Source organism: Acipenser ruthenus, chromosome 12, assembly GCF_902713425.1.
Source record: "Acipenser ruthenus chromosome 12, fAciRut3.2 maternal haplotype, whole genome shotgun sequence".
Taxonomy (NCBI): domain Eukaryota; kingdom Metazoa; phylum Chordata; class Actinopteri; order Acipenseriformes; family Acipenseridae; genus Acipenser; species Acipenser ruthenus.
Window position 1 is genome coordinate 2173942 of NC_081200.1, and position 25951 is coordinate 2199892.

At 43.8% G+C, this 25951-nt stretch overlaps 1 protein-coding gene across 2 annotated transcripts in view; it reads right to left on the bottom strand.

The window, feature by feature from the left end:
- Nucleotides 1-448: 448 nt before the first annotated feature.
- LOC117417318 (prolyl 3-hydroxylase 2-like) overlaps nucleotides 449-25951 on the bottom strand; it is a 44464-nt gene continuing 18961 nt past the window's right edge. For both annotated transcript variants that reach the window (XM_034029375.3, XM_059034317.1), the window contains exons 2-15: nucleotides 17517-17669; nucleotides 16102-16291; nucleotides 12072-12203; nucleotides 7356-7498; nucleotides 6472-6561; nucleotides 5583-5623; nucleotides 5274-5365; nucleotides 4996-5123; nucleotides 4752-4847; nucleotides 3866-4016; nucleotides 3312-3429; nucleotides 2762-2837; nucleotides 2395-2535; nucleotides 449-1976 (exon numbers count right to left, since the gene is read on the bottom strand). In XM_034029375.3, the coding sequence (XP_033885266.3) occupies nucleotides 1893-1976; nucleotides 2395-2535; nucleotides 2762-2837; nucleotides 3312-3429; nucleotides 3866-4016; nucleotides 4752-4847; nucleotides 4996-5123; nucleotides 5274-5365; nucleotides 5583-5623; nucleotides 6472-6561; nucleotides 7356-7498; nucleotides 12072-12203; nucleotides 16102-16291; nucleotides 17517-17669 (1635 nt within the window). In that variant the 3' untranslated portion in view covers nucleotides 449-1892. The remainder of the gene's footprint in view (nucleotides 1977-2394; nucleotides 2536-2761; nucleotides 2838-3311; nucleotides 3430-3865; nucleotides 4017-4751; nucleotides 4848-4995; nucleotides 5124-5273; nucleotides 5366-5582; nucleotides 5624-6471; nucleotides 6562-7355; nucleotides 7499-12071; nucleotides 12204-16101; nucleotides 16292-17516; nucleotides 17670-25951) is intronic.

The following is a 25951-nucleotide window of genomic DNA, read 5'->3' on the forward strand; positions in this document are numbered from 1 at the left end:
TCATTCTCATAAATATTGTTTAATTTCCCTAATATACCTATAAGGTTTGGCTTTGAATCCAGTTCAAGTCACAGATGAAACCGAGTTGAGAATCACACAATGTAATAATGTGTTTCACACAGCAGGCGAGCCAGTTAGCTCTTTCATGCCACTGAAGAGAGGAGGGATTATCAAACCCAAACCTATTACACTAGGTATATGAGGGAAACACCAGGCATACCAGGGCAAATGGTGATTTCAAATGCAAACGTGACAAGGTTGACATGGGACAGGGTTCCCTATAGCCTCGGATTCTGACACTCCAATACGCCATGCACACTGCCTCAATGTTGCATGTGTCCCATGAGAAAGACTTCTAAAAGGGTCCATCACTATATAGGTTGCTGCTGTATATGGTTAACCAAACACCCATTAAAATCACCAAGATACGAAACAAACAATAAATAGATGCAAGAAAATATTGCTTTAATAGCTAAAAAATGAATCTCTAGTTGAACAATAACTTAATTAAATAATAATAATAATAATAATAATACATAAGAAAGACCATTCTTGATATACAACAGCATTCTTAAATTTACAATCGACATCTGAAAAGGTAAAAAGAAAAATCAGACACCTTCATCGCTTGCGGGAAGCTACTCATTTTCAACTAAAGAAGTCCTGCCTTCAAAATACATTTGCAAAGAAAAGAAAACAAGTGGCCTTTCCCACCAAGTAATGTCCTAAAAACAAAACAAAAAAATGCAAATCCTCTTAATCTAAAAACAACTGGATGTAGTGGATGCTTCAGATAAAGACTGCCAGTACTCCCAGCATATACAGTCTGTGCAGTGGCCATGGGACATGCATGGAAAAGCTTTTTTCTTCAACACAGCTCTTTGGCATGAACCGTCCACAGAACAATAAAACATAGGCGAGAAGTTCCTTGAAATAGGAAATCAATTAAAATACCACGTTCTAGAAAAAAAAAAAAAAGAATGGCAACAACATAAAAAACGATCTTTGATCATCAATTTTGACAATTAAAATAGCAGCTACCTAACAAAGACATGTACTGTAGCACCGTTTAATTAGCTGGCTTCATGAGCGCCCTTTACATAACATAGCTTGAAAAACAGGTATGAACTTAGTTTTTAAATGTCTTTACTCAGAATAAGGTTCTGCAGAGGAGTGATGGAGCTGTTGGACAAAATGAATACAAGAAACTGGACTCCAGGTGAGGAGTTTGCAGTGGTTTAAAGTGCTGTGAGTGACCCATCCCTTTGGACTGCTGCTCTTCACCGTCATTTCATTTGGTCATTTTAACAGCCTTGCTTCGATTCAGACCCTCCAGCTCTGTGTCTCAGCTGCGCTGCTCAGATCATTGTTACACAAGCAGCCTAGCACCTAGGAAGTGCATCCTTTATACAATACTGGAACTCATTTGCATTCCAATCTGTCCCTATTGCATTACAATAGGGACAGGAGACCCTAAGGGAAAGGAAATGCTACGTGGAACTCCTTAGTATGACCAGCTTTGAAACATATTTATAAAAACTAGGATTAAGAAAAAAAAAAAAAAAAAAAATGGGTAGGTACAAAACTCACTGCGTGGAGCCACACCTGTCCGATACACTCATGAAACTAGCAGTGAAACGGGCTGAAGTTTAGGTTTGCTTTGGGTGGCCTGGAAGTCAAACAATGCTACAGAACAGGCAACACACGAAACAATAAAACAAACAAAAAACACTCAAGTACCGTCATGCCGCGTTATCCGTTAGATCTCATCAAAAAAACGTTTTTCACACTATATTGACACATGGTACAAAAATAAACCCTTCCGTTAAAATGAACGCTCTTAAATAAATAGATATTAATTAACATAACGTTCCATGTCATTCTGAATGAGTTTATAACTCATCCCTTGGGTTGAGAATGTCCATCCGGTGTTCATCATCTAGAGACTGCATCACCTCGTCCGCCTGTAGCCTCTCCTGTGAAGAGGGGGGAAAAAATCAAGGTTGATTTAGAAAAAAATATAAAAATAAAACATTAGCCTCAACCCCTAGATAAGGCCAGCTACTAATACAGTGGTAGCCTGGAAAAAAGTTAAAAGGAGCAATATACTTTAAGGCCACTAGAGGGGGATGTTGTATAAATGGAACACTAACCAATTGCTTGATCACCATGGGAGCAATTATGCATATATTAACAGTGCACCATGTAAGATCACAGACCAGGGCACAGAAACCTGAGCTAAGCTTGGGGGCTGAAGGTGGCTCACCACAGGTATAAACTGGGGATTTTCAAATAAATTAAATATATATAATATATATATAAAATGAAAAGCACTTTAACAGGTGCCCAAAGCAAGCAAGTGTATTGTTGTGTGCATGCATGCTGGGAGCTCACCAGTTCTCTGAAGAGTGGATCTAGTGTAAACCACATGGCCACGGCGCAGCGCTGCCCCCTGGTGACAGCCTTCACGCCATGCGGGTTCTCACCACCTGACGAGAAGCCCACCATGCGCCCGCAATTGGGCTTCACTGAGGCCTGAAGAGAAAGAACAGAAAACTATGAGAATGCACAGCTATGGGGAATGAGCCTGTATTCAGCATTACAGTTTAAACTAACAGACAACCCTCCCCTTCATCTTCAAGAGCAGCGATTGGAAACAAAACACGAATAACTGTACATTATTCCACAAGGGGCAGCTTTCCCTAGTCAGCGCCTGCTTCTTCATGTTCATTTCAGTTGCGTTTTAAAGACAATGACTCACAGTGACTGTTTTGGCATCCATCTCAGTGAAGATAAACTCCCCGCCATCGAAATCTCCATTCAGGTATAAAATAGCACTAAGGTAAAGGAAGAAGACATGCATTAGTATTGGGACAGACTCTACTTCCTGCTGCTCATTCAGAACGCTGGTTCTGCACATTACTGTAAGCTGCACCCAGACAGCTTGAGGGCCCAATTCAATTATATTAACAAGGAAAAAAAACAAACCACCCCTACAATAAACACAGCAAGTTTGGATGCTTGTGAAAATGATGTTGCTCTTCCCTTGAACACTGCCGCCCTGGAGGAGAATATGAAGGCACGCAATAAACAAAGCGACAGTAACAGGCAGTGTTGTGTGAGGCACTGCCGTGACGGATTCTGTCCCGTCGGTGAGATGAGGTTAAAAGCTCTAAAACCACGAACGCAGACGAGCCCGGCTCTTGCATTATGATTGAGACGCTCTCTTGCGGTGTGTGGGGTCGCCGGTTCACGCCCAGCCTCTGCCCTGTTACATGTCTTCTTTTCAATATCACAGAGGGGTCAGTCACCTGTAATCTCTGTATGTGTACGCAGGGGGTTCCTTCCAGCATTCGAAGGCCTCAGTGTCCAGTAAGCAGTTATCTGCGTGGATCGGGTGGCTCAGGTCGTTCCGATGGCTTTGCTGGCCTTTAAAACAACAAGGGCAACTCATCAGTGTGCACTCTGACCCAGGTTACAACAGAAACTCTACTGATCACTTAGCAATGAGCAAAAAACTGTGAAAATCATAAAGAAAAACAGTTTCAAAGAAATAAAGAAAAACAGAGAATATTTACCATTGTATACTCTTTTCAGTACAGAATTTTCTTAAAGCTAGTAGTATAGCGGTGGAAATAATCCAGGTTTTATTACCAGCTTGATTAGCCACCTGTATAAGTAACAAGCTCAGGTGAGTCTTATTAAACTCATAGATCAAAGTGCTATGAAATGGGGTCTTCGTGCTATCCTATTACTACAGGGTTGGAAATCTCAAGAATAGCTTTTCAGTAGTAGTTCAGTAGTATAGCAGCTCAGTTGTGCAGTGTCTGGGTGAAACACTGTGCCCTCATTGCTCCCTCCTTACCTTGGATTGCTGTCCTGCACACCAAGTGGGTGTATGAGAAATACAGGGTGGAGTTCAGCATGAAATAGGACTCAATGGTCCTCCGCGCCTTCTCACTGACCTCGTAAAACAACTGGGCGCTTTTCAATGGGATCCGCCCGTCATAGCCGTACTGGAATAAAACAGAGAGCAGTGGAAAACAACAAATACCTGCACTGCATGCACACACACACAGGGACATGCACAGAAAGAGACACACACACACACACAGGGACATGCACAGAGGCACACTCAGGGACACGCACAGACACACACAGGGACACGCACAGAAAGAGACACACACAGGGACACGCACAGAAAGAGACACACACACAGGGACATGCACAGAAAGAGACACACACACACAGGGACATGCACAGAGGCACACTCAGGGACACGCACAGAAAGAGACACACACACACAGGGACATGCACAGAGACACACTCAGGGACACTCACAGAAAGAGACACACACACACAGGGACACGCACAGAGGCACACAGACACACACACAGACATGCACAGGGACACAGGAACACTCACAGGGACATGCAGAGAGAGACACACACAGGGACACAGACAGAGAGACACAGACACACACACACACAGAGGGACACGCACAGACAGACACACACACACACACACACACACACACAAGCAGTGGAAATGAACAAATACATGCACTGCACACACACATACACACACACAGGCATAGACACAGAGACACACACACACACACACACACACGCAGAGACAAACACACACACACACGCAGAGACAAACACACACACGCAGACACACACACACACACACACACACACACACACACTGCTCACAGCTGCTCTTCCTCTTGTACCAGTAGTGCTTACCTGTAGGGCTTTCAGCACCGTTGCCCCTTCAAACTTCTCATTGGGCGTGTGGGGCGACATCTTCCCACTGTAACCATCTCCAGCCATAGTGATCGTCTGAGAAGAAGCACAGACACGCTGTACTGAACAGGGTAAAACACTTTCGAAGGACACAACCTAAAAAACGTGGGCAATTAGGAGCCCGTTCAGGCAGGGTAATATACATCTCTGCTCTAGAGTTACCGAAAGCACTCTGAGGACTCACCTGCGCTGCGCTCTTGAGATCCCTGCACTCCTGCTCCGAGAGCACTCCGTCGAGCAGGACTCGCTGGGAGCCATTGAGCGCCTCGGAGCCCAAAACTATCTGCACTTCGTCATAGGGCACCGGCCCACCTGCAGGGGCAAAACAATCGGCACTGCTTCATCTTCTTAGGATTCACAGAGTCGTCACACAAGCACTGGTGCACAGCCCCGCTGTGTTGTACGCACGGCGAGGCTTGTGCACAGCGCTGTCAATCCCAGCACACCACTGTGCTTGCTTACCTTCCCGCAGTCCTGGATCCGTTTCTGAAGCCAGGGTCCTCTTCTCTGACGGAGAGCTGGAGCGCACACCAATGGCAGTTCCTGAAGGGACCCTTTTCAGCAAAAAGAACACAAGTAGTCAATTCTCCAAGAACGATAAGAGTCTGCCTTGGAAATTAGACTCAAAACTCAAAACAAAATACAAAATAACCTTAGTTTAACACATAGTTCAGCTGGAGCAGGTGTATATCATTGAAATAATTTACAAGGAGACATACTATAAGGAATAGAGGAGAGCTTCTCTAGAGAAAAAAAAATAAAACTTCTTACCTGTTTATATCCTCTCTGCCGAACGTGGTGCTCCAGTAATTCTGTAAAGAATAAAATAATCATTATAATAAATATTTGAGAAAGAAAAAAAAAAAAAAAGATTCTATGAATAAAATCCTGTGGAATTTTCTTTATCTGCGTGGTCTGTAAACAGTCTGTTTCCCTGTTCTCCCTTATTACCACTAGATGGCAGTGTAATGGTGCAATAACTGTATACAAGCAATTTGACAGTGTACTGTACTGTGTATTAGGATGATTAGGCTCTACTGTGCCCTTCAAAGGTTACAGACAGACAGACACTCCAAGCACGCAGACAGCTGCAGTGTGCGCCTATAGAAATGTCCGATATGTTCCCTGCAAGACTCTTATATAGAAGCTAACAAACAACCACCTTTTTTCCCCTTCTCCCCCCAGGCACCTTACCCCTTTGTTATTATTCAATCTCACATGCACTTGCAGTGCCACAACCTGCTGCAACGCCTGGCACTTCACATGTGTCCACGTTTGTGTTTTAAAGCCCTCTCCTGGGCTCTGGGACTGGGTGCAATCCAAGCCTCGCTCTTACTGCAGCCTGTGACTCCTACCATTGTGCGCGGACATGCCCTTCAGAGCTGGCATGTTCACAGGGCATTTCCTGGGCTTTGGACTCTTGCCCTGGGTTGGTATTAGAGTGGCAGCAGAGTGTGGTCAATGGTGTTATCATGCAGGAAACAGAAATGCAGTACTACAGCACTCCATCAGTTTGTACAGCACGCTGCAGAAACGCTTACAAATCTTTCCAAAAACAGCTAAACAGAATAGTTACCATTTCCAGTCTGTTTGCTGTGTATCTAATAATCTGTCTAAGTAAAGTTCATGGGCGAGATCCTGCAAAACAATTCCTACATACCGGCTCGGAGTAAACGAAATCCAGATTGTCACTCCCCACTAGCAGGACCTTCAGTTCCTGCTGGTGACGCCTCACATACCTCTCAGCATCCTGTGAACACAAACACACAGGAGACACACGATGAGACAAGCAGCGAGCAGAGTCCGGTCCTGGTGCTGTACTCGGAATATATCATTAGAATACACCAGGCTTCAGCTGTGCTCTCCCGCGTCTTCCAACAGCTTTTAATTCTAATACGAGCGCTTGGTTTAAAATCCCCTCCCATTCAAATCAGACGCATCGTTTCTTCGCTGGCAGCTGTGAACGTCTTCCACATTATTTTTAACAGAATGCGCTGGGCCTCCTGGTATCTGTAATTGCTTATATGAACAGACCTAAATAATATTACTGTGCGTCACAGAAAACTCTTGTAATCGTGGAGCCGGGTTTCAGTCTAACCACTGCCCAGACCCGAAAGCCAACTCCACGCTCGAGTAAAACCAACAACTTGAAGTAAATGTAACTCTCCCACGAAAAGTAAGACTCATATTTTTTAGACATATTACAAAAAATAACCAGGGGGTAGTGCCATCTCTAGCTTTGCTCTCGAGGTTCCATTGCCCCCAGAACTTCTCGATGGTATTACTGCCTACTTGCCATATTTTCAAAGGTATGTAATTAACTCCTATTTTTTGAAAGAGGGAAAATGCTTAATTCATTTTTACAAAACTACAACCAAACAACTAACTGATACACATCAAGTTCTCTTAGGGATTCTCAAGGTGTTTTGCTTTTCATTTTGTAACATTAACACGATTTCCTCTCTCCTTTCAAAACAGCAGGAGCTAATTAAAGACTGGAGGCCACGCATTGAGAATGTAGCCCTCTGTGTTCAAAGCCCCTACCTGGCGTGGTCTGATGTCCTGGGGCCTGTTGTTCTCAGCTAGAGCCTCCTTGTAGAACTCGATGTTATCGGTAATAAACTCATCTCCTTCATGAAAGAGCAGGTAGGTCCAGGCACATTCCAGCGCTTTCTCAATCTCATTCACTGCAGGAGGGAAACCAGAGTTCAATTTATCTTTAAACAAACACCACGGCAACACAGGGCTCCCCCGCTTACACATCTCCATTGCAGGACCGGAGACACCAACACAGGGCTCCCCCGCTTACACATCTCCATTGCAGCACCGGAGACACCGACACAGGGCTCCCCCGCTTACACATCTCCATTGCAGCACCGGAGACACCGACACAGGGCTCTCCCGCTTACACATCTCCATTGCAGCACCGGAGACACCGACACAGGGCTCCCCCGCTTACACATCTCCATTGCAGCACCGGAGACACCGACACAGGGCTCTCCCGCTTACACATCTCCATTGCAGCACCGGAGACACCGACACAGGGCTCCCCCGCTTACACATCTCCATTGCAGCACCGGAGACACCGACACAGGGCTCCCCCGCTTACACATCTCCATTGCAGCACCGGAGACACTGACACAGGGCTCCCCCGCTTACACATCTCCATTGCAGCACCGGAGACACCGACACAGGGCTCCCCCGCTTACACATCTCCATTGCAGCACCGGAGACACCGACACAGGGCTCTCCCGCTTACACATCTCCATTGCAGCACCGGAGACACCGACACAGGGCTCTCCCGCTTACACATCTCCATTGCAGGACCGGAGACACCGACACAGGGCTCCCCCGCTTACACATCTCCATTGCAGCACCGGAGACACCGACACAGGGCTCTCCCGCTTACACATCTCCATTGCAGCACCGGAGACACCGACACAGGGCTCTCCCGCTTACACATCTCCATTGCAGCACCGGAGACACCGACACAGGGCTCTCCCGCTTACACATCTCCATTGCAGCACCGGAGACACCGACACAGGGCTCCCCCGCTTACACATCTCCAGCCACCCGGAACAGCAAGACAGTATACCATTTGGGGATGTATTTATTTAAAGCTTCAATACACAGATGAGATAACATATTCACCAGCACATTACCCAATAATATCCAGAACAATATTCCAGGCTTGCATTCAAAACAAAGCGAGTAGAGCAAACTTGCTGAGGTAGTGGAACAAATATAGAAAAAAAAGCACATTTCCAATCCCAGTTCCAAAGTGAAATATCAGATTTGGCCGTGGTTTAAAAAGCTTGACCTGACAGCAACTCTTCTCCCCTCGACCCCTACAGTTTTACTGACTTGACAGCAACCCCCCCCCCCCCCCCCCACTCTAAACTATTTTCTAAGCCATAAAACAAGGAGTTTGAGACCCATGGTACCATAACCCATTAAAAATGAGACTCCTACTCAAGCCAGAGAGCTGGAACTGAAGCCCTCAGTCTTTGAGAAACCTTGCTGCAGGTGTAGTATTGAGAGAGCCCGAGTCCCCCCACACACACACACAGTTTCTCTTAACACTGTCGTATCTCTTGTATTAGGACTGGAGGTCTTAAAGCCATGGCAACATACAAACTCACACTTCACTGGCTCCCACCTGCTTCAGCCAGCCCTATGGGTTCACTACAATACTAAAGCAACGATGCTCTCTGCATCCCAGTGATTAGGCTCTAGTTTGGGACAAACACCAATCCTGTCCGTCGTTCAGGATGTGGAGGGTGTTGTTACTCTTGTATGTCAATTTGTTTGTTTGTTATTGGTAGATTTATTTAGGTCTGTACTCCTCTGCTGGAATGAAAAAAAAAAAATGTCCCCCTTTCCTCATTAGTTCTCCTTCTGTTGTATTAGCAAACATCCTTTTATGGAGGATATTTTATGCCAAAATTAAAATTAATAGTCAATCAAAATAAATAAACGTTGAAATAAATAAATGCATAAGTGAAAACATAAATATCGAAATAAACAAATGTCTTTTATATTTATTTATTCAGATATTTATTTATTTAATATTTATTCATTTCTTTTTCATTTTGGCATAAAATATCCTCCATATCGTTTAGCCAATTGACACATAAAAAGGCCCAGGATTAAATTAAAATGATGTTGTTGCTTTCCTTATAGCAGCTTTTAAAGCATACCGAAAAAAACAAACTCCAGCCGTGACAAAGATAGACGATGATTTTTAGTATTTTGCAAAGTAACAGCATTAGAGAATTGCGCACGGGTATCGTAGCTATTTTGTGCCTTTTTAGAATCCGCTATGAAAGGAAAGCTGCGTCATAATTCAAATGTAATTCTAAAGTGAGTGACTTGGGACTTTTCCATGACCTGCCACCAGACTACTTACTTGATCTGGTCCGACTGGTCTAGGAGAGCTGGCTTTTAAAAACTGCCCCTTCCTCGCATCTCAAGTCTCAGAGCCTTTGATTTTAGCTTCTATGCGCTGACTCTCCAGGAAAACCCACCTAAGGCATAGACAGGCCTGCTCAGATTGAAAAGCCTAAAAAACATTCCTGCTTAAAAAAATCCAGCACACTCTGATGTAAGTACCAGAACGGTCAAGAAAGATTGAAACTGCCCATGGTACACCCTCGAACTTTGATTGCCTAAGTCTGCCTGCCGCAAGCTTGAGCGCAAGTGGAGGTCATCTGGACGAACAGTTCACAGAGAGATCTGGACTGACCATCTCGCGAGCTGCAGGCATGCGCTCACCACTGCCAGGGTGAAATACTTCTCTGAAATCATAACTGTGGGACACAGTAAACCCAATGTTCTGTAAGACCATTGACCAAATTCTACATCCAGCCACCGACAGATCCATCTCCCGTTCATCCTCCTCTCTTACCTGTCATGATTTCTCCTCTTTCTTTCATCGATTAGTAAACCCAGTTTACTACTTGAGCACCTTGACTCTCCCTCGACCCAGCTGACTTATCTAATTTCCGTCCCATCTCCAATCTCCCTTTTCTCTCAAAAACTCTCAAAAGGGCTATAGCCAGTCAGCTGATGAAACATCTCACAGATAACAATTTGCTTTAATCTCTGCAGTCTGGCACAGTATTGAAACTGCTCTGCTCCGGACTGTAAATGTTCTCCTGATGAATGCTGATGCTGCTGCTCCCTCTGTGCTTGTCCTCCTTGACCTAACAGCTGCTTTTGACACCATAGATCATGGCATTCTTCTTGACCACCTTCAGAAGTACGCTGGGATCTCTGGAACCTGTCTGTCCTGGATGTCCTCTTACATATCTGGATGCATGCAGTCTGCTTTCTATGCTGGATGCAGTGGTGTTGCAAACCCAGTCACTTGTGGTGTCCCTCAAGGGTCTGTTCTTGGGTCTCTTCTCTTCAACATCTACATGCTTCCCTTGGGTCACCCCATCTGCCAACACAGCCTCATGTTTCATTCCTATGCTGATGACACTCAGCTCTACTTAAAACTCGACCCTGGTAGCCATTCTGTCATGGTCCGGCTCTCGGCTTGCATTCAAGACATCGAGGCCTGGATGTCTGCCAGTTTCCTTCAGCTCAACATTAGCAAATCTGAACTCCTTCTAGTAACAACTAAAACACAACTTAAGAATTTTAATCTTCCTTCTACCATCTTCGAAACATCTCCAAAGTCCGTCCCCACCTTTCCCCCCGGATGCAGAGATACTCTGTCATGCATTGGTCTTCTCTCAACTCGACTACTGCAACTCTCTCTATGGTGGTCTCCCGGCATGCACCATAAAACGACTGCAGCTAGTTCAGAATGCCGCTGCCAGGATCCTTACCAGATGTAAAAAACGTGAACACATCACCCCCTGTCTTGCCCAGCTGCACTGGCTACCTGTAAAGTTCAGGATTACTTTAAAAACTCTCCTGCTCACCTACAATGCCCTTCATCACACAGGTCCTGAGTACCTCCTCAACCTGCTGACCCGTTTGTCCCTGCCCGCAAGCTGAGGTCCTCCGACTCTGGCCTGCTTGTTATCCCCAAGCAAAAGTGCACCACACTTGGAGAACGCTCATTTAGCTTCATGGCTCCGACTCTCTGGAATTCTCTCCCAGCTTTGGTGTGTGATGCTCCCACCGTCACTCGCTTTAAATCAACTCTCAAGACCCACTTGTTCTCTCTTGCTTTCCATGCTCTTTAAGCCTGATATCTGCTATTAGTTGTTGTGTCATAGCTAATTTTTTTTCTCGCATTCACAATGTTTTAGAATTCTTTTTACATCCTAGTCTTGTATTTAATGTATTATGCTTTGTTGTTCACTGTTATTTAATGTATTATGCATTGTTTTTCACCGTATTTAATGTATTATGCATTGTTTTTTTACTGTATCTTGTAAAGCGCTTTGTGATGGTGGTCCACTATGAAAGGCGCTATATAAAATAAAGATTGATTGATTGCGTGATTGATTAGTCACTTTACCAGCTATTCTATTCTATGGTGAAACTGGCGAGAATGATAGAGCAGGGAGGAGGACGAGAGGTGTGGAGAAGTTATATGGAGAGAGGGAGAGAGAGGGAGACAAAGAGAGAGAGAGAGAGAGAGAGAGAGAGAGGGACAGGTGGGGTGAGGGAGAGGTATAGAAAGAGGAGGAGTGAAGCAGAAGGAGGTGGGGTGTGGGAAAGGGTGAGGGAGGATGATGATGCAGAGAATGAAAGAGGGGAGAAAGAGTGAGGACCATGCCCACAGAGGCCCGTCTTTACCCTTGAAGTAGGCGTACTGCAGGTAGTCGTAATGCAGGGGCAGGTAGTTCTCCATCGGGGACAGCCGGCCGGGGCGGGTGGCCAGGTCACGCACACACTCATGTTCACAGATCAGGATCTGCGTGTAGTGATCTGAAACAGCAGAGAGGAAGACAAGGTCACTGAGCAAGCAGCGAGTATGAATGGGTTTCTTACACCAGCTTCACTCTTACCTGTTTACAATTCTATTACCATTACCATTTCTGCTTAGATCATTTTCACCAGTTCAATTTTAATTTTCACCAGTTCATTACTATTATTTTAGAAATAATTTTTGGACCAAAAATATATACATGGATTTCAAAATGTAAAAGTGTTTTTTTTTTTTTAAGTTTGTTTTCTTAAAACAAAGAGATCTATTTGTACTCTTTCAGAAAGACTAGGACAATAGAAGGGCTCCTGCAACATTGACTGGATTATTTAGCAAAGCACAGTTTGGCAGTACTATCTTTTGTTTGCCCTTGGTTAATATAATGCAATAGAATATCACCATGGAAGTATTTTCCAAGCACAGTAATGCCAGTAATTGCCTTGTCCATAGATATCCCAGAGCGAATGTTAAACGCAGACATTTCTCTTGGTCTTCTTGGGAGTGCTCTTCTAAAAGGCTGATCCTTTTATTACATGTTTTAATTCCTCTTCTAAGGATTGAGGAAAGCGTCATGTGGTTGGAAGCTCAGCAGTTTTGGAAAGCGAGGCTCGGCGAGAACGTTTCTTTGTGACATCAGTGAAAAGAATCCCCTACTGTACTGGCATTTTAACTAAATAGCTATAGAGATCTCAAAATACAACAAAAAGACGACAATAGAACAACATTAACAAAAAACTCCCCAAGACACCAAACCCAGACAAATTTATGGAGCAATATAGTAATTGCCTTTACTTAACCCTAAGGAAAACTACTCTGGAACAGGTTGGGGTTATGTTAGTTATCCAGGATGCAGACAATAAATAGAAGGGTTAAAATAGGAATCCTAAACTGGGAGCTAGTGAGAAGCTGAGGGAGCACAAGCCACTTTTTTTAGGTACAGTGGCTTTAAACCTGGTTCCCCAAACCCCAAATCTCCCCCGGTGTGCCGTGCAGTGGCCTGAAACCAAGTCCCCTGAAGCCATGCCCCAAATCTCCCCTGGTGTGCTGTGCAGTGGCCTGAAACCAAGTCCCCTGAAGCCATGCCCCAAGTCTCCCCCGGTGTGCCGTGCAGTTGCCTGAAACCAAGTCTCCTGAAGCCAGGTTCCAAGCCACAAAGTGTCTCTGTCTCCCCTCAGCTTAAAGTTGTCAGAAGTGGAGTCATGAGTGAAATCATAATTATAAACCACTTTGAAAATGAGTGTTAACTGCGGAACTAAAAAGACAAACGTTCAGCTGCTTCCACAAGCAGTTAGCCAGCTTTAATGAAAAGGAGAACCTGATACGAACGGCCCAAGTTACTGAAACAGGCCCTTGAAAATGATACAGCTTTTGCTCTGCTAAAGATCATGTTGCTTTATCCCCTTAGGAATTACCCCCAACCCACCGATACAAAGTCAACACATTCTACACCCATGGGGGCTTCTCAGGGTCTCTCAGTCTTTAAATGACAAACAGCTTGCACCAACCAAGACCAAGTCAAAAAGGAAGGTCAAACCTCTAAAGGTCATGAATACATGATAGGCTATTTCTCCAAGGCAAGACGACCCCCGTGTAAAAACCCTCGCAAGCAATTTGTCAGCGAGTGATTTCAAGAGCAACCTAGGTATTAAATTGGTAATGTAATCCTCACAATCATGGGAGAAAACATACTGTACTAAATATGCTTTGCCTAAGGAAGGAGGTTTAAAACCGGCAGGGGTAAACTTTGGTCAAATCTAAAAAAAAAAAAAAAAAAAGAAAATGAATTTATCATTTCTTCCTACTAAGAGAGGGCACAGAACAATCAGAAGGGATTCCTTTTACTAGACCAGTTGCAAAGAACAGAACAGGAAAGGATAATTTTGCTGCAGACATCCCGATGCTAAAATGCTTCTTGGCAAGGGTTTCTACTCTGTTAAACACCTTGTATTTTCTAGCCTCTCGAATCAGCTAAGAACTACAAACCCTGGAGCGGTTTCCGGATGATCTGAATGGATTGTGTTTCTAGTATTTCTGAACCCCGGGCCCCCTGGTTGTGAAGCACTAGGGCAGCAGGAGGTAGGGCATTCACACATTCACAGCATTCAAACCTTTCAAACACAGGGATCTTCTATTCTTTCCAGGGAATGATGCTGGGCTACCATTGCTTAGCAATTTGAGCCATTCCAGGTTTTCCTGTGCGCCTTACTGTAGGATAAGGAATGCGGTGCATGTAATGAGGCACACACTGGAATGTCTCAAACGGTTGTGCAACGGGAGTCTTCAATCATACACTGCTTTCAGACCCTGAGCAAGAAACATCCTTCCACCTGGGAACCCTGGCTGCATAAAGTCTAATTCACACCTGTGCTAATCCTTATCAGTGTTGAGATCTTCAACAGCCTTTGAAATAATTGTTCTTTTTTGTCCAGCTGCAGCATTACTCTGCCTGTTCTGGAAATACATAGCAGGGTCTGGGGCCCCAAGTAAAGATCTGAATTTTTTTTTTTTTTGCCCCAGGGTGGAACACATTTGTGCCTGTGTCAGCCTGAAAGAGGGACTCCTGGAGTTCACAATGAGGCAGGGTGACCGTGGCAGATCATTTGCAGAGGTGAGCTAGGACCCTTTTTATCTGTGGCATTGTTTAGAGTGATGGCAATGTTAACAATGAGTGTCTTATTGATGAAAACTGTAGGGAGTACAGATTCTGACACCCTGCCTCATTGTGAACTCCAGAATACCCTCTATCAAGCTGATACTGATAAAATTGTATTTCTCTCAGGGACAAAAAGCTTCAAATAAACATATTTTCTTGTTTGAGCCCTGGATGGTCCAAGGAAAGGAACAGTAATCATCTGGTCCCTATAGAGTTTTAATACTTGTGCCAGGCTTCGGGTACTAAACTACTAACAAAAACCAAGTGGACAAAAGTCTTTATCGAGGTCAACTGAAACGTTTCTCTCAGATTGTATTACATTTCTTTTTAGTGCTATATATCTATGTTCTCAAAGCAACAGTTTTTACTTCAAATTGTCATTGGCACGTTTTTTTCAGAAAGGATTTTTTTCTTTATAAGTATCGGCCCTGTTTCGTATTTATAAAAAGGAAAGTTGCTGCTTAATGTAACAATAAGCAGCTCTGATCCCTAACCAAATAATGGGATTGGGCTCCTACTGCTCCCATTCTCCAAAAGGGAGCGTGCTGCATGTTTTTGTTGGGCTGTAACAAGTATTGGATCCACATGCTTGCTCCTTGGTAAACAATAGGAACTCTTGGCCGCACAGCCATAACAAACTCTTTGGGAGGCACCGGGTACCCAGTGTTATAGTGAAGTAACGGGATCTGAACTAGCACACACAGCTACAGTTCTCAATGTGCTCTCTGCACTCTGCCACAGGGGGCTCAGCTTCTGCAGAGTAAGCTTAGAGCTGTCAAGAGACAGCAAGTAGTGGGAGTTCTGGGGAGATCCACATAGATCATGAAGCAGCTCGCTTTTCAAAACGATCCGAGCCCTTTATTAGGGAGGGTTCGCCAGCGAAGGGCACCTAGATTCAAACAGGTTGAACTTGGTTGGCTGGTTTTATAATTTCGTCGTATCACACGAAATCAAGACGACAAACATTCCTGCCAACGCCCTCATCAGTGCAGTGTCAGACCATCATATAGACCATCACTTGAAACTAACCCAGAAGTGTCAGGATAGAAACTGCTATGAGTAATTCCAGCTACTCGCTTCTGACCTGACTGGCTTCTGCCATAGAAGACTAATGGAAAGACTTTGAGAGTCAAACTTTTGATTGATCATCGCCACAAAAATCTTGGCCTTGCCTTTGACCTCTATCTGAATGACTTGCCAGTGTTACAAACGCACCATTTTCATGGGGTGTATTTAGGAATAGTTACCTGAGATGGCCTTGTACAGGCCGGGGTAATAATCCAGGTACTCGTGCTCTTCGAACTTCTGTGGCCCCTCGCACAGCGCCCTGCACTCCACGTCCGCCTTGCCATACTCCAGCAGGGCCTCCTCGAAGAACGAGATGGCCTTCTCATAGTCCCCTGCATCGTAGTGCTTTACTCCAGAGGTGAAGGCTTGCTGCAATAGCACAACACAAACAAGGGGAGGTTACTGGACTGCATTTCAGCAGAGGAGCCAGAGGAGACCACAGGTCCCCAGCGACATGCAGGCTGCTTTCTATTCAATCTTTATCTTATTAAATGCTAAAGCTTTGCAGGGAGTGTTTTGGTTGATGTTTACAACATACGTTCTATGTAACCAACCCTTTAATGAATAACTTAACGCAGCTGCATGTGTGTTGTCCATCATGGAAGGAATGCTGTCCATGGATAACATAGTTGCAGATTCAGAACTTGCAGTCAAAAGTGCTGAGCGTTAATTGGTAACTGGCATACAGTCTGCAGCTATGGCCATGTACAGCACACAGCCCAGCCAAGTCATCAATGAAGGAGGTGCTTGTGATAGAAGACAAATGTTAATGTGGAAACGAGAGAACCTGACCTAGATTATTGACATTTGTGTTTCTTTTCTCTTTCTGGGTAGGCTGTGGTTGTGCATGACAGTTTGATCCATTCCTGGTTTTACTACAAGTTTAAAAACAGACACACCTGAGCTTGTTACCTACACACTGGGGCTAATCAAGTACATATTAAAACCTGGAATGGTTGAAACTGCTATGCAATAAGCGTATAACTTCCACCTCTGCTGTACTGAAGAATCAAACAGTTTTCCAGGACAGAAAGCACTTCTCCCAGGAGCAAAAGAGCTATGAAAGGTGATGCTCATGCACATGGAATCAGTCAGTCAGCCCTGTGGAGATTTACAATGAAACTCAAATAACGGTCCTGTCTGTGCCAGAGAGCAGCCTCCTCCTCCTGGCAACGAGGCAACTACTGCCGTCATCTATGCAAGGTTAGAGATGACTGCACTGCATGTTTCCCATCAGAGCTGTCAACTGTTCATCTGCCTTAGTAAGCAAACTGCTCTTGGTGTCATTACTGTGAATAGTTTACTTTAAATGTTAAAGGCATTATGGTAACATGGGGATGTAGAGATTGTTATTCCATAACAGTTTCTCTTACAATAAAACCTGATGTGGCAAAACAGCTACGTAGAGGTGTGATTTTATTGGTTTTCTTATCATTTATTTATTCATGAAAAAGCAATCTCAAAACAAAAAACAATTACATCAAGAGAGACTTCCAAGTGCTACACACTTTCTATCCTGTTAAACATCTGCTCCTGCTTTCCAGTTGGACTGTGTGGAGTGGACAGTGGAGAGAGGACAGAGTGCCACCCGTACCTGGTGTGGCCGAGCCTCCCTGTCCTGGAAGTGGCTCTCCTGCACCCCCTCCAGCAGCTTGTAGTGCTCCAGGTTCTGCCACATCTCCATGTGCTCGGGGTTGGCCAGGAAGAAGGTGTGGGCTGCCGCTGATGCCTTGTCCAGCTGATTCAACTGGGGAGACAAGAGAGGACTGGTTACACTGAAGAGCAGGCACAGCACTCACAGCAGATACGGGAAGGACAGAAACCTTTATCTTCTGTAACACACACAGAGGCACAGACACACGCACACACAGTTCCAAGCGGTCCAGTCAACCAAAAAAGAGACCAGATGTCACCCCGTCTTTTGCCTGGGTGCCAAAAGCTCTGGTGTTGTAATATTCTCACGCATATCTTCGCAAAACTCTCTTGGTAAATCGCCAGACAGAACAAAAGATAAAGAAAGTAATAAATAAGCGGATGCTAAAAAGGGAACACTTTCTCATCTTGCTAGTTCTCAAAAGAGACAAAACCAGACAAAAAGATGTTCTAGAAGCAGCACACAACATTGGCCTCAGTAAGCCGGCTCACATTTACAGCCACTAAATTTGTCAAAAAACAAATAAACACGTTGCTTTAGTAAATAATGGAGCTAGTGTTTGTTTCCCACCTCCTCATTAGAATGAATTCCACAGCTTCGGAGACCTACATAAACATTCCTGGATACCATGCTCTTGTTACTAAGAAGCAAACAAGAGCCAGTAAGACACCATGGCTATGCCTTAAAGTTCACCCCACAAGAACAGCACCTCCATCTTGAAAGGATGTCTCCCTCTCCCTCTCTCTCTGTGCCTCATGCAGAGCACGTGGGATACTCATAGCTTATAAGTGCATTCAACGGTTATGGTCCAGCGGGTACAGCCTAGGTTTATGGACCTTGTTGGAAAACATGGATCAAGAATTGATTAGCAGTTTGCTACGCATGTGGACTGGCAGAGCTATACTGGTGTTCTTTTCTGAAAAGAGACTAGTATTGCAGATAGCAGACTGTTTGGTTCAAATTGCATGTACTGCTAACAATTGATAAGAGACCTTGCGTCTACAAGCTTCTTGTCCAACATTGACTGCAAGCTAACAAGATAACAATGCTGTGGACCAGAAGGGGCCAGGCTCTAAGACTTTTGGAATACAAAGCATAAAGGAGCTAAAAGGCTCCCAGGGACTGCTGTTGGACCCAAAGGTTCACAGGGAGAATAAGAGATAATGCCACTGGACTCAAAGGGTCTCAGGCAAAACGGAGAGATAGGAACAAGGAAGATGACAAAAACCAGATGTATGGACCTTTTTGGGCACCAGGGGTCTGAAGAATGCACTGAGTTCAGAGGTCGCCACACTAGACTAGACACACACACACACACACACATTAATTAAATAATAATGTGTTGTACCTTTTCTATTGGTTAAGTGTCAGAGAAAGAGGAGGAGAGAGACACCTAAGCAGAAGGGTATTTAATGTCATGTAAAAGATGTAACAACTGGTAATCGGTTCTATACTTGGACTGGTTTCCCTGCATGTATGAAATAAACTTAACACTGATTAAGAAATGGCGTCTGTGCAGTTTCTTAAGAAACATCGATACTCACGTTTTAAGTTACATCAGACCTCATAAACCTCATAACCTCTACAGTACTTATGGAGGGAATGCTAGCTTTGGTGAGCTGGTTCACAAGCATACAGGAATGTTATTGCACAAGCACAGAGTACAGATGGTGCCAGGCAGAGATAGGAACAGGATATGTGGGGAGGGGGGGGGAGGAGACAAACGTTTGGGCTACTGACTTTGTGTACACAGGAGTCAAAACTTTGTCCACTTGACTGTTTCCTAGATGTGGAAGATTAAATACTGCATTACAAATTGAGGTAATTGATTAACAGTGCAGCAAGAACCATCGATCAATCACATTAGTAGCACAGAAAGATAAGCCTCTCTCTCTCTCTCTCTGGCCAATACTCTTCTTTTATCTCCTCCACAGGAGCAGAACAATGAAGCTCCAGGGACATGCATGGTTGCCTCTGAAAGAAACACAGAGCTGGCATCAGACACTGTTGTGTCCCATCCAAGCGGGACCTGGCACTGCTGACTCCTTCACTTTCCTTAAAGCTGTGGAATCTGTTTCCAGACTGATCCGCCAAGCGGCTATACACAGGCAGTCATGTGGAAAGCAATGCGTGCCACCGTTTCCAAAATCGCACTGCTTCATCATTACCTGGCTGGTTTTATTTAAGCTACAGTGGGTTCCATGGAAAATGCCAGAAACATTCGTGATAATGTATCAGCTCCAGTCTCCAGTCAGGTATCCCCACTCCCCGACAGGGGGATCAATGCATTCACATGAATGCTGGCTATTTCAAATTGAACACATACTATCGTGCAAGCCCAAATGCATGGACTGACTACGGTGTTTCATTAACAGTTACTGTATACGCAGGCCAGCAGCACCTTTCAGAAGGAGCGAGGCCTGGGATACTGCCAGTGGGATATGGCACAGTCGAGTCACTGAGCTCCTATATGGCACACTCCAGGGGTGAACACATGGCTTATACATTTCCATTTCTGAACCAAATCAGCACTATTGGAATGGGGATATTCAACACGATTAGCTGATTAAGGACACTGTATACCTTTATGGTTGGTTTCACAGTCCCCGATTAGCACTAATCTTGGACTATATTAAGTTAACATTAGGTAGTCCAAGAGTACTGCTAACACAAGGGGCTGTGAAACCAGCCATTAATGATTAGCACGAATCCTGAACTACTAATGATACTTAAGGTAAGGTAGCCCAAGATTAGAGCTAGAACTATGAATCAATCAATTTATTAGCTGTTGTCTAAATTGCTATTTCAGGTTTGACACACGCATGCACAATGTTTAGAATTCACATCCTAGCCTTTTATTTAATGTATTTGCATTGTTTTTTACTGTTTGTATTTAATGTGCTATGCCCTCTATCTCACTGTATTTAATGTATTGTGCATTATTCCTCACTATCTTGTAAAGCGCTTGGTGATGGTGGTCCACTATGAAAGGCGCTATATAAAATAAAGATTGATTGATTGAACTATGAAAAAGCAGAGGTAAAAAAAAAAAACACACACAATTAATGTTTTACTTCCAGAAAAGCACCTGGTTTTATCCATCATATCCCTGTACTGTTGTATGGTTGGGTTGGGCTTTACCCCATCGGCCATAATGTTTTTATTTGGTTGTCTTAATGGCCTTGAGGTAGTCATAGCAACAACCCTTTATAAAAAAAAAAAAAAAAAAAAACTAAAAAAAAACCACAACCTGTATGTAGTTTGACTTGGTGACCTGGTTGTTCGGGAATCTGCCAGACAAATCCTTATGAGGGTATTGTTTTTTGTGGGGCTCTGTGGTGGGACCAGTTTGTCAACCCTCCTTGCTAAAATTTATAATTATATTTAAAACTATGAAACAACACCTATTGGTGAAGCAGCCATATTTATAACAGTAAAGGGTAAAGTCCTAAAACGTCTCTAGCTTGGCACTTGAATCATACGTAGGAGGTTGTTTTCGTCAAAGCAATGAAGGAAGCCCTTGTAAATCAACTGAAAACTGCAAGCCAAGTTAATCATTCACAGCCACTCGGCTCCTAACACTTTCAAGCTTGTTAAACATTCTAAATGTTCCATCCGGAATGAATATATAAAACGTTTTCAAGTTCTGTATAGAATGGCAGAACACTCTGTTTCAAATAACCCTGGAGCAAAAAAAAAAAAAAGCAAGTAATAATCCACAGGTTTGTTTTGTCTGTCACTTTCCAAAAAATTCACAATTTAGAATCCCCTCCATTTAGAAGCAAAAATTGGCTTTCCTTGAAGAGAAACAGCGACAGGAAAATTTCTAGGTGAGATTTGTGAAATGCTCTGTCCAGCTGCCAAACAAGGAGCCTGTGTGCCCAGAGGAACAGACGATAGTATGGCTATACAGAATTACAGGCAGGCGCCACGGCCTTAAAGCAACACACTGCCCCCAGCCCTGACCACTTCAACTGCTCCTGCTATGGTAGGGCCACTACTGGAAGAAGTTCAGCATCCACAAAGTCTATTCTACAAATAGCACAGCTTAAAAGAGGGGGGATATATGTATTAAAAGCTTTGGCTCAGAAGAAGCCGTTTGCCTTTCTTTGCTCATTCCGCAGGTCACACCGCACCACAAAGCTGCTCTTTCATCTTGGTTTATGAATCACATTCACTATCATAAAACCCCTGTATCTCCTCTACATACATACACAGAAATACTCTCTCATTTCCCTGCTGCTGAACTGACAGTTCCATTCAGGAACAGAAAAAAAGCTAAAGTAATTCATGAAACGTTGGCTGAAACCAAGCTAGCGACCTACACCTCTCTAAACAAGCACTTGGAAACGAACAGTGGCTTAAGCAATGTTAATGATCTCAAATTAAACCCCTGGGGTTTGCTTTCCTAGTGCTACAGCTGATCACTGACAAGGCTCTGCTCTCTGCTCTCTGTCCTCAACACAAGAGGCTTCCATTGAAAACTTGACCGCTTTCCAAATTGTTATAAACAAACTCGCACAAGCGCAGCATTCTTCATGCACCATCATCCATGTAGAGTACAGGCTGGCAAGAGAATCGTGTGTGCAATTTACTTGCTGTAGCGGTCTTACACAACCGTGCAATCCAACACTTTTCTAACAGGCATCCACAGACACTCCAGTTCCCTTTTAATCAATTCCAACTCATCGTTGATCAAAATTGCTATTAGCAGTATTTTGTTCAAATGAGCTTCTCACAGTGGCAACAATTTGAAGTCCCTGTTAGTCAATTAAATTGGCTTCAAATGAAAGCAGTTTAACAAATCACTGCAATTATTATGTCTCTGAAATATCAATTCCAATTCCTTTGAAGGAATTGGAAATTGATTTTAAAAAAATTGAAAAAAACAAGAATTGACCCTCAACCTGTCCACAGACCAACTTAGGAACACAATGTTAGAAATCAAGTCTGAAGAACGTTGTTCAGAGGTACTTGAAACACATGTGCACGCCATCCTTTTCCTAACCACTGGAGACACAAATTTGCAAAGAATTTGATAATTTAAATGATGTATTTATTTTTAATTTGTTATGCGCCCAGTCCAATTAATCATCTGTAAACAAACATGTTCAAACAGCACAAGTCAGATTTGAACCCAGGCCTCCTCCATGATTGGTTAGTTTGCATAATGTGTGCACTTTTCGTAAACAATTTATAACCGCAATTAAAGAAAATAAAATAAAAACTGGTCGACGAGTTCTAGTGCCATAGTCTGGCTGTCCGAGCCACACAGCTGGGAGGGCACAGAGCCACTGGGAACACGGGAAGCTGAAGCAGGCCTGCAGGCTCTCTCTCTCCCTGTGTCTCTCGCCACTCTGTCAGGATCACAACAGCCATCCCAGCTGTTCGCTAGAAGCACACAGTTTAAGCTAGATCCAAAAAAAAATACTAAATCTAGAAATATCACAATTGTATCAGGGATTCTTGTATCTTTTCCTCCTAGGGTGCAATTAGGAGAAACTGGCATGTGACAAGAAGGGCATCCGCCACTGCCATCTCTCCAGATTTCACGTGACTACGGGAAGATGTCTTGGACACAGAAACTGTCTACATTGGAAAGTTACAGTATACAGCTATGTAAAGTTACCCAGTAATAGGAGGGTGACTGTTCCATCTCCCAAAGCAACTTCTTTATTAAATACAGAGAAGGGACAAACATTAGGATCATTCACAAATCTATCCCACCTCACTGCCCTGTACCCGATCCCTGTCCTGTACCCACAATCCCTCAGTCAGTACTCACACCAACAAAGACAGCATCCATGGCTCAGATCCAGCTCCCACACAACCTTCTCACGATGACATCACAGGCAATGGAATGAGGTCCTCCCACACAGGACACACCCTCCACGGCCACACTGGATTCACTCTCTATCCCCGTAGTGCACCGTCAGCAAACCACACATGTTGATTTAATAAGGTAATGTCAGAGATCCTTTATTTATTTTTAGAACGATACACTGTCCCTTCAGCCCACATAAAGGTCAGCTTATTTTGGGGAAAGAGATAAACAGAACACATCCCATCTTAAAATGTTATCGCATAGAAGGTCAGGAGGGAAATGGAACAAACAAACCCCAAACTGTTGCTTGTACTGGGCTGGTTCATCCACTTATTCAGTCAGCTGTAAGGTCCCTTATGTAGAGACATGTTATAGAACATATGCATTGAATTCAAAGCTGAAGCCTATCTTCTACAGAGGGTGGACTCCCCTCTCTCTAAGAACATTCTGTAAAGTGGTACACTGCTACACTCATACAGCAGCTCACTGATATCACACCATTATTGGGAGATAGGTCTAATCTAATACATTCAAGTCTGATTTAAAAGTACTGTACATACTGTAGTCTGATTAAACTCTAGATAAATTGTTCTGTGCTTTTCTTGGGATTTATATAAAAGTTTCTGAAAGCATACATTTCACAGCAAAGTTATTTTTAAATACCTAATACTAGAAAATGAAGTGTCAACTGTTTCCACTTGCATAAAGACAGCTTTATGACCTGCTTAAAAAAACACCAATTAGCAATTCAATTTCTTTGGCCAGATGTACATAGCCGTACACAGTTTAAACTCCAGCTCGAAGCCCTGCCTGTCTGCCTGCCTTCCTTTCACCGTCACATTCACATGACTGCGTTCTACCATGCAGCCAAGCTTTGCTAGCCTTGCCCTCTGTGTGATGATGTAAAGCTGGAGATCGTTGCAGCTCATTGCATACACAGGAGTCCCAAGACAGGGTGCAATCAGAAAGCTGGTTCTTAATCTTTTCCAAGGGGTTTAGGGATTCTCCCCATGAACTACCAACTAGCACGAGATCAACAACAGTCCTCATTGAAGGATTTAGATCCAACTCTGGTTCGATCAATTGCAAACAACCCGGTATCTTTAAAAAAAACAAAACACATGCATTAAGACAGCTAAAAATGAGAAGCTAAAAAAGGTCCCAAGTGACAAGGTCTCCGGTGGCTCCATACAGTTTTGTTCACACACACAACAGGCCTTTAAAACTACAAAGCAGATACTGCACTTTCCATACCCAGACAATGCCACCATTCATACTGCGAACCATATTCCACTCACTAGCTCTTCTCAGGGGAAATGTAAAATGTACGCATTAAAACTGAATGACGCAATCAATCCGCCTGGATTTCGAGAGGTTTCTGTGTGGTTCTGCACGCTGCATGCCTACAGCCTCAGTTTTATATTTACAGTAGGAATATTTGATTACACTTGAAAATGTCTGAACTGCCAATGCACCAAACCACTGGCAGGCACAGGAGGCTGAGGAAACAAGGCTAGTTTCCCCTTGCAAACAGCCTTATATTTGAGACACTCAACCATTGTCAGATATTGGTGTCATAACATGTAATAGCCCATGCCTTGTTAGACTGTGATAATGACACTGCCTGCCGTGAGATGCAAAGTCTGTAGAAGAACACAGTGCACTGAAGGTGCTTTGGTGCTCTCTAAAGAAATGAGATGGCTGCGCTGTGCTGCACATACTAATCAAACAGCGTAGAAGGAATACACTAATCAAGAACCTGGTTACCATTTCTCCTTTAACTGGAGACTATCAGACAGCCGAGAAAAAAGCAAACCGTTCAGACAATTTACTATAACTGCATATAAGCATTGAAAACCCTGACTGTTTACAACACAAGGTGTTGGCTGATGTAGATTAAGTTTACAATACAGGATTTCATTAAAGCCAAACTACCGTAATGCAGCATGTCATCTCAGAAGCAGACTTTTTTTGTGCAACTAAATTTGCTTCAGCTGGGTTTTATATTGCACACCTAAAAAGCCTGTAATCAAAACCAGGGTGCTGGCAGTGAATCCAAACCTCAATTTGCCCTGCTACCTTACTGTAAGCATTGCTGGCAGCTACTGTTAACAGCCCTAGACTGCTGGCTGTACCTTGGCACAGTGCTCCTAAACCAGAGCGTTTTGCACCCTGGCGAAAGAGAACCCCACGGGAACAATTAGCCCCAAATGTGTCTGAAGACGTGGAAGATTAATAGAAAAAGAATGAATTGCAGGATGAAAGGAGCATTGTTGATTGTACTGTGTACACTGCACCCCAATCCAAGTCCTGTCTCCTTAAACATATTCAGCATAACACAACCTTTGCATTAACATTTGCAGCCCTGAAAACACCAGGACAAAGACAGACAGCCATTTCAGCAAAAATGTAATGATTTAAGGTGTTTGGTAAAAAGCGACTTTCTTTGTTGTACTTGGTTTTGTTTTAGATAAAAGCTCACCATTATCGGTACCTACCAGCAGAGGTTTTGGGTTGCAGTTAGGTTGTATTGTGGAGAGGGGCTGTGAGA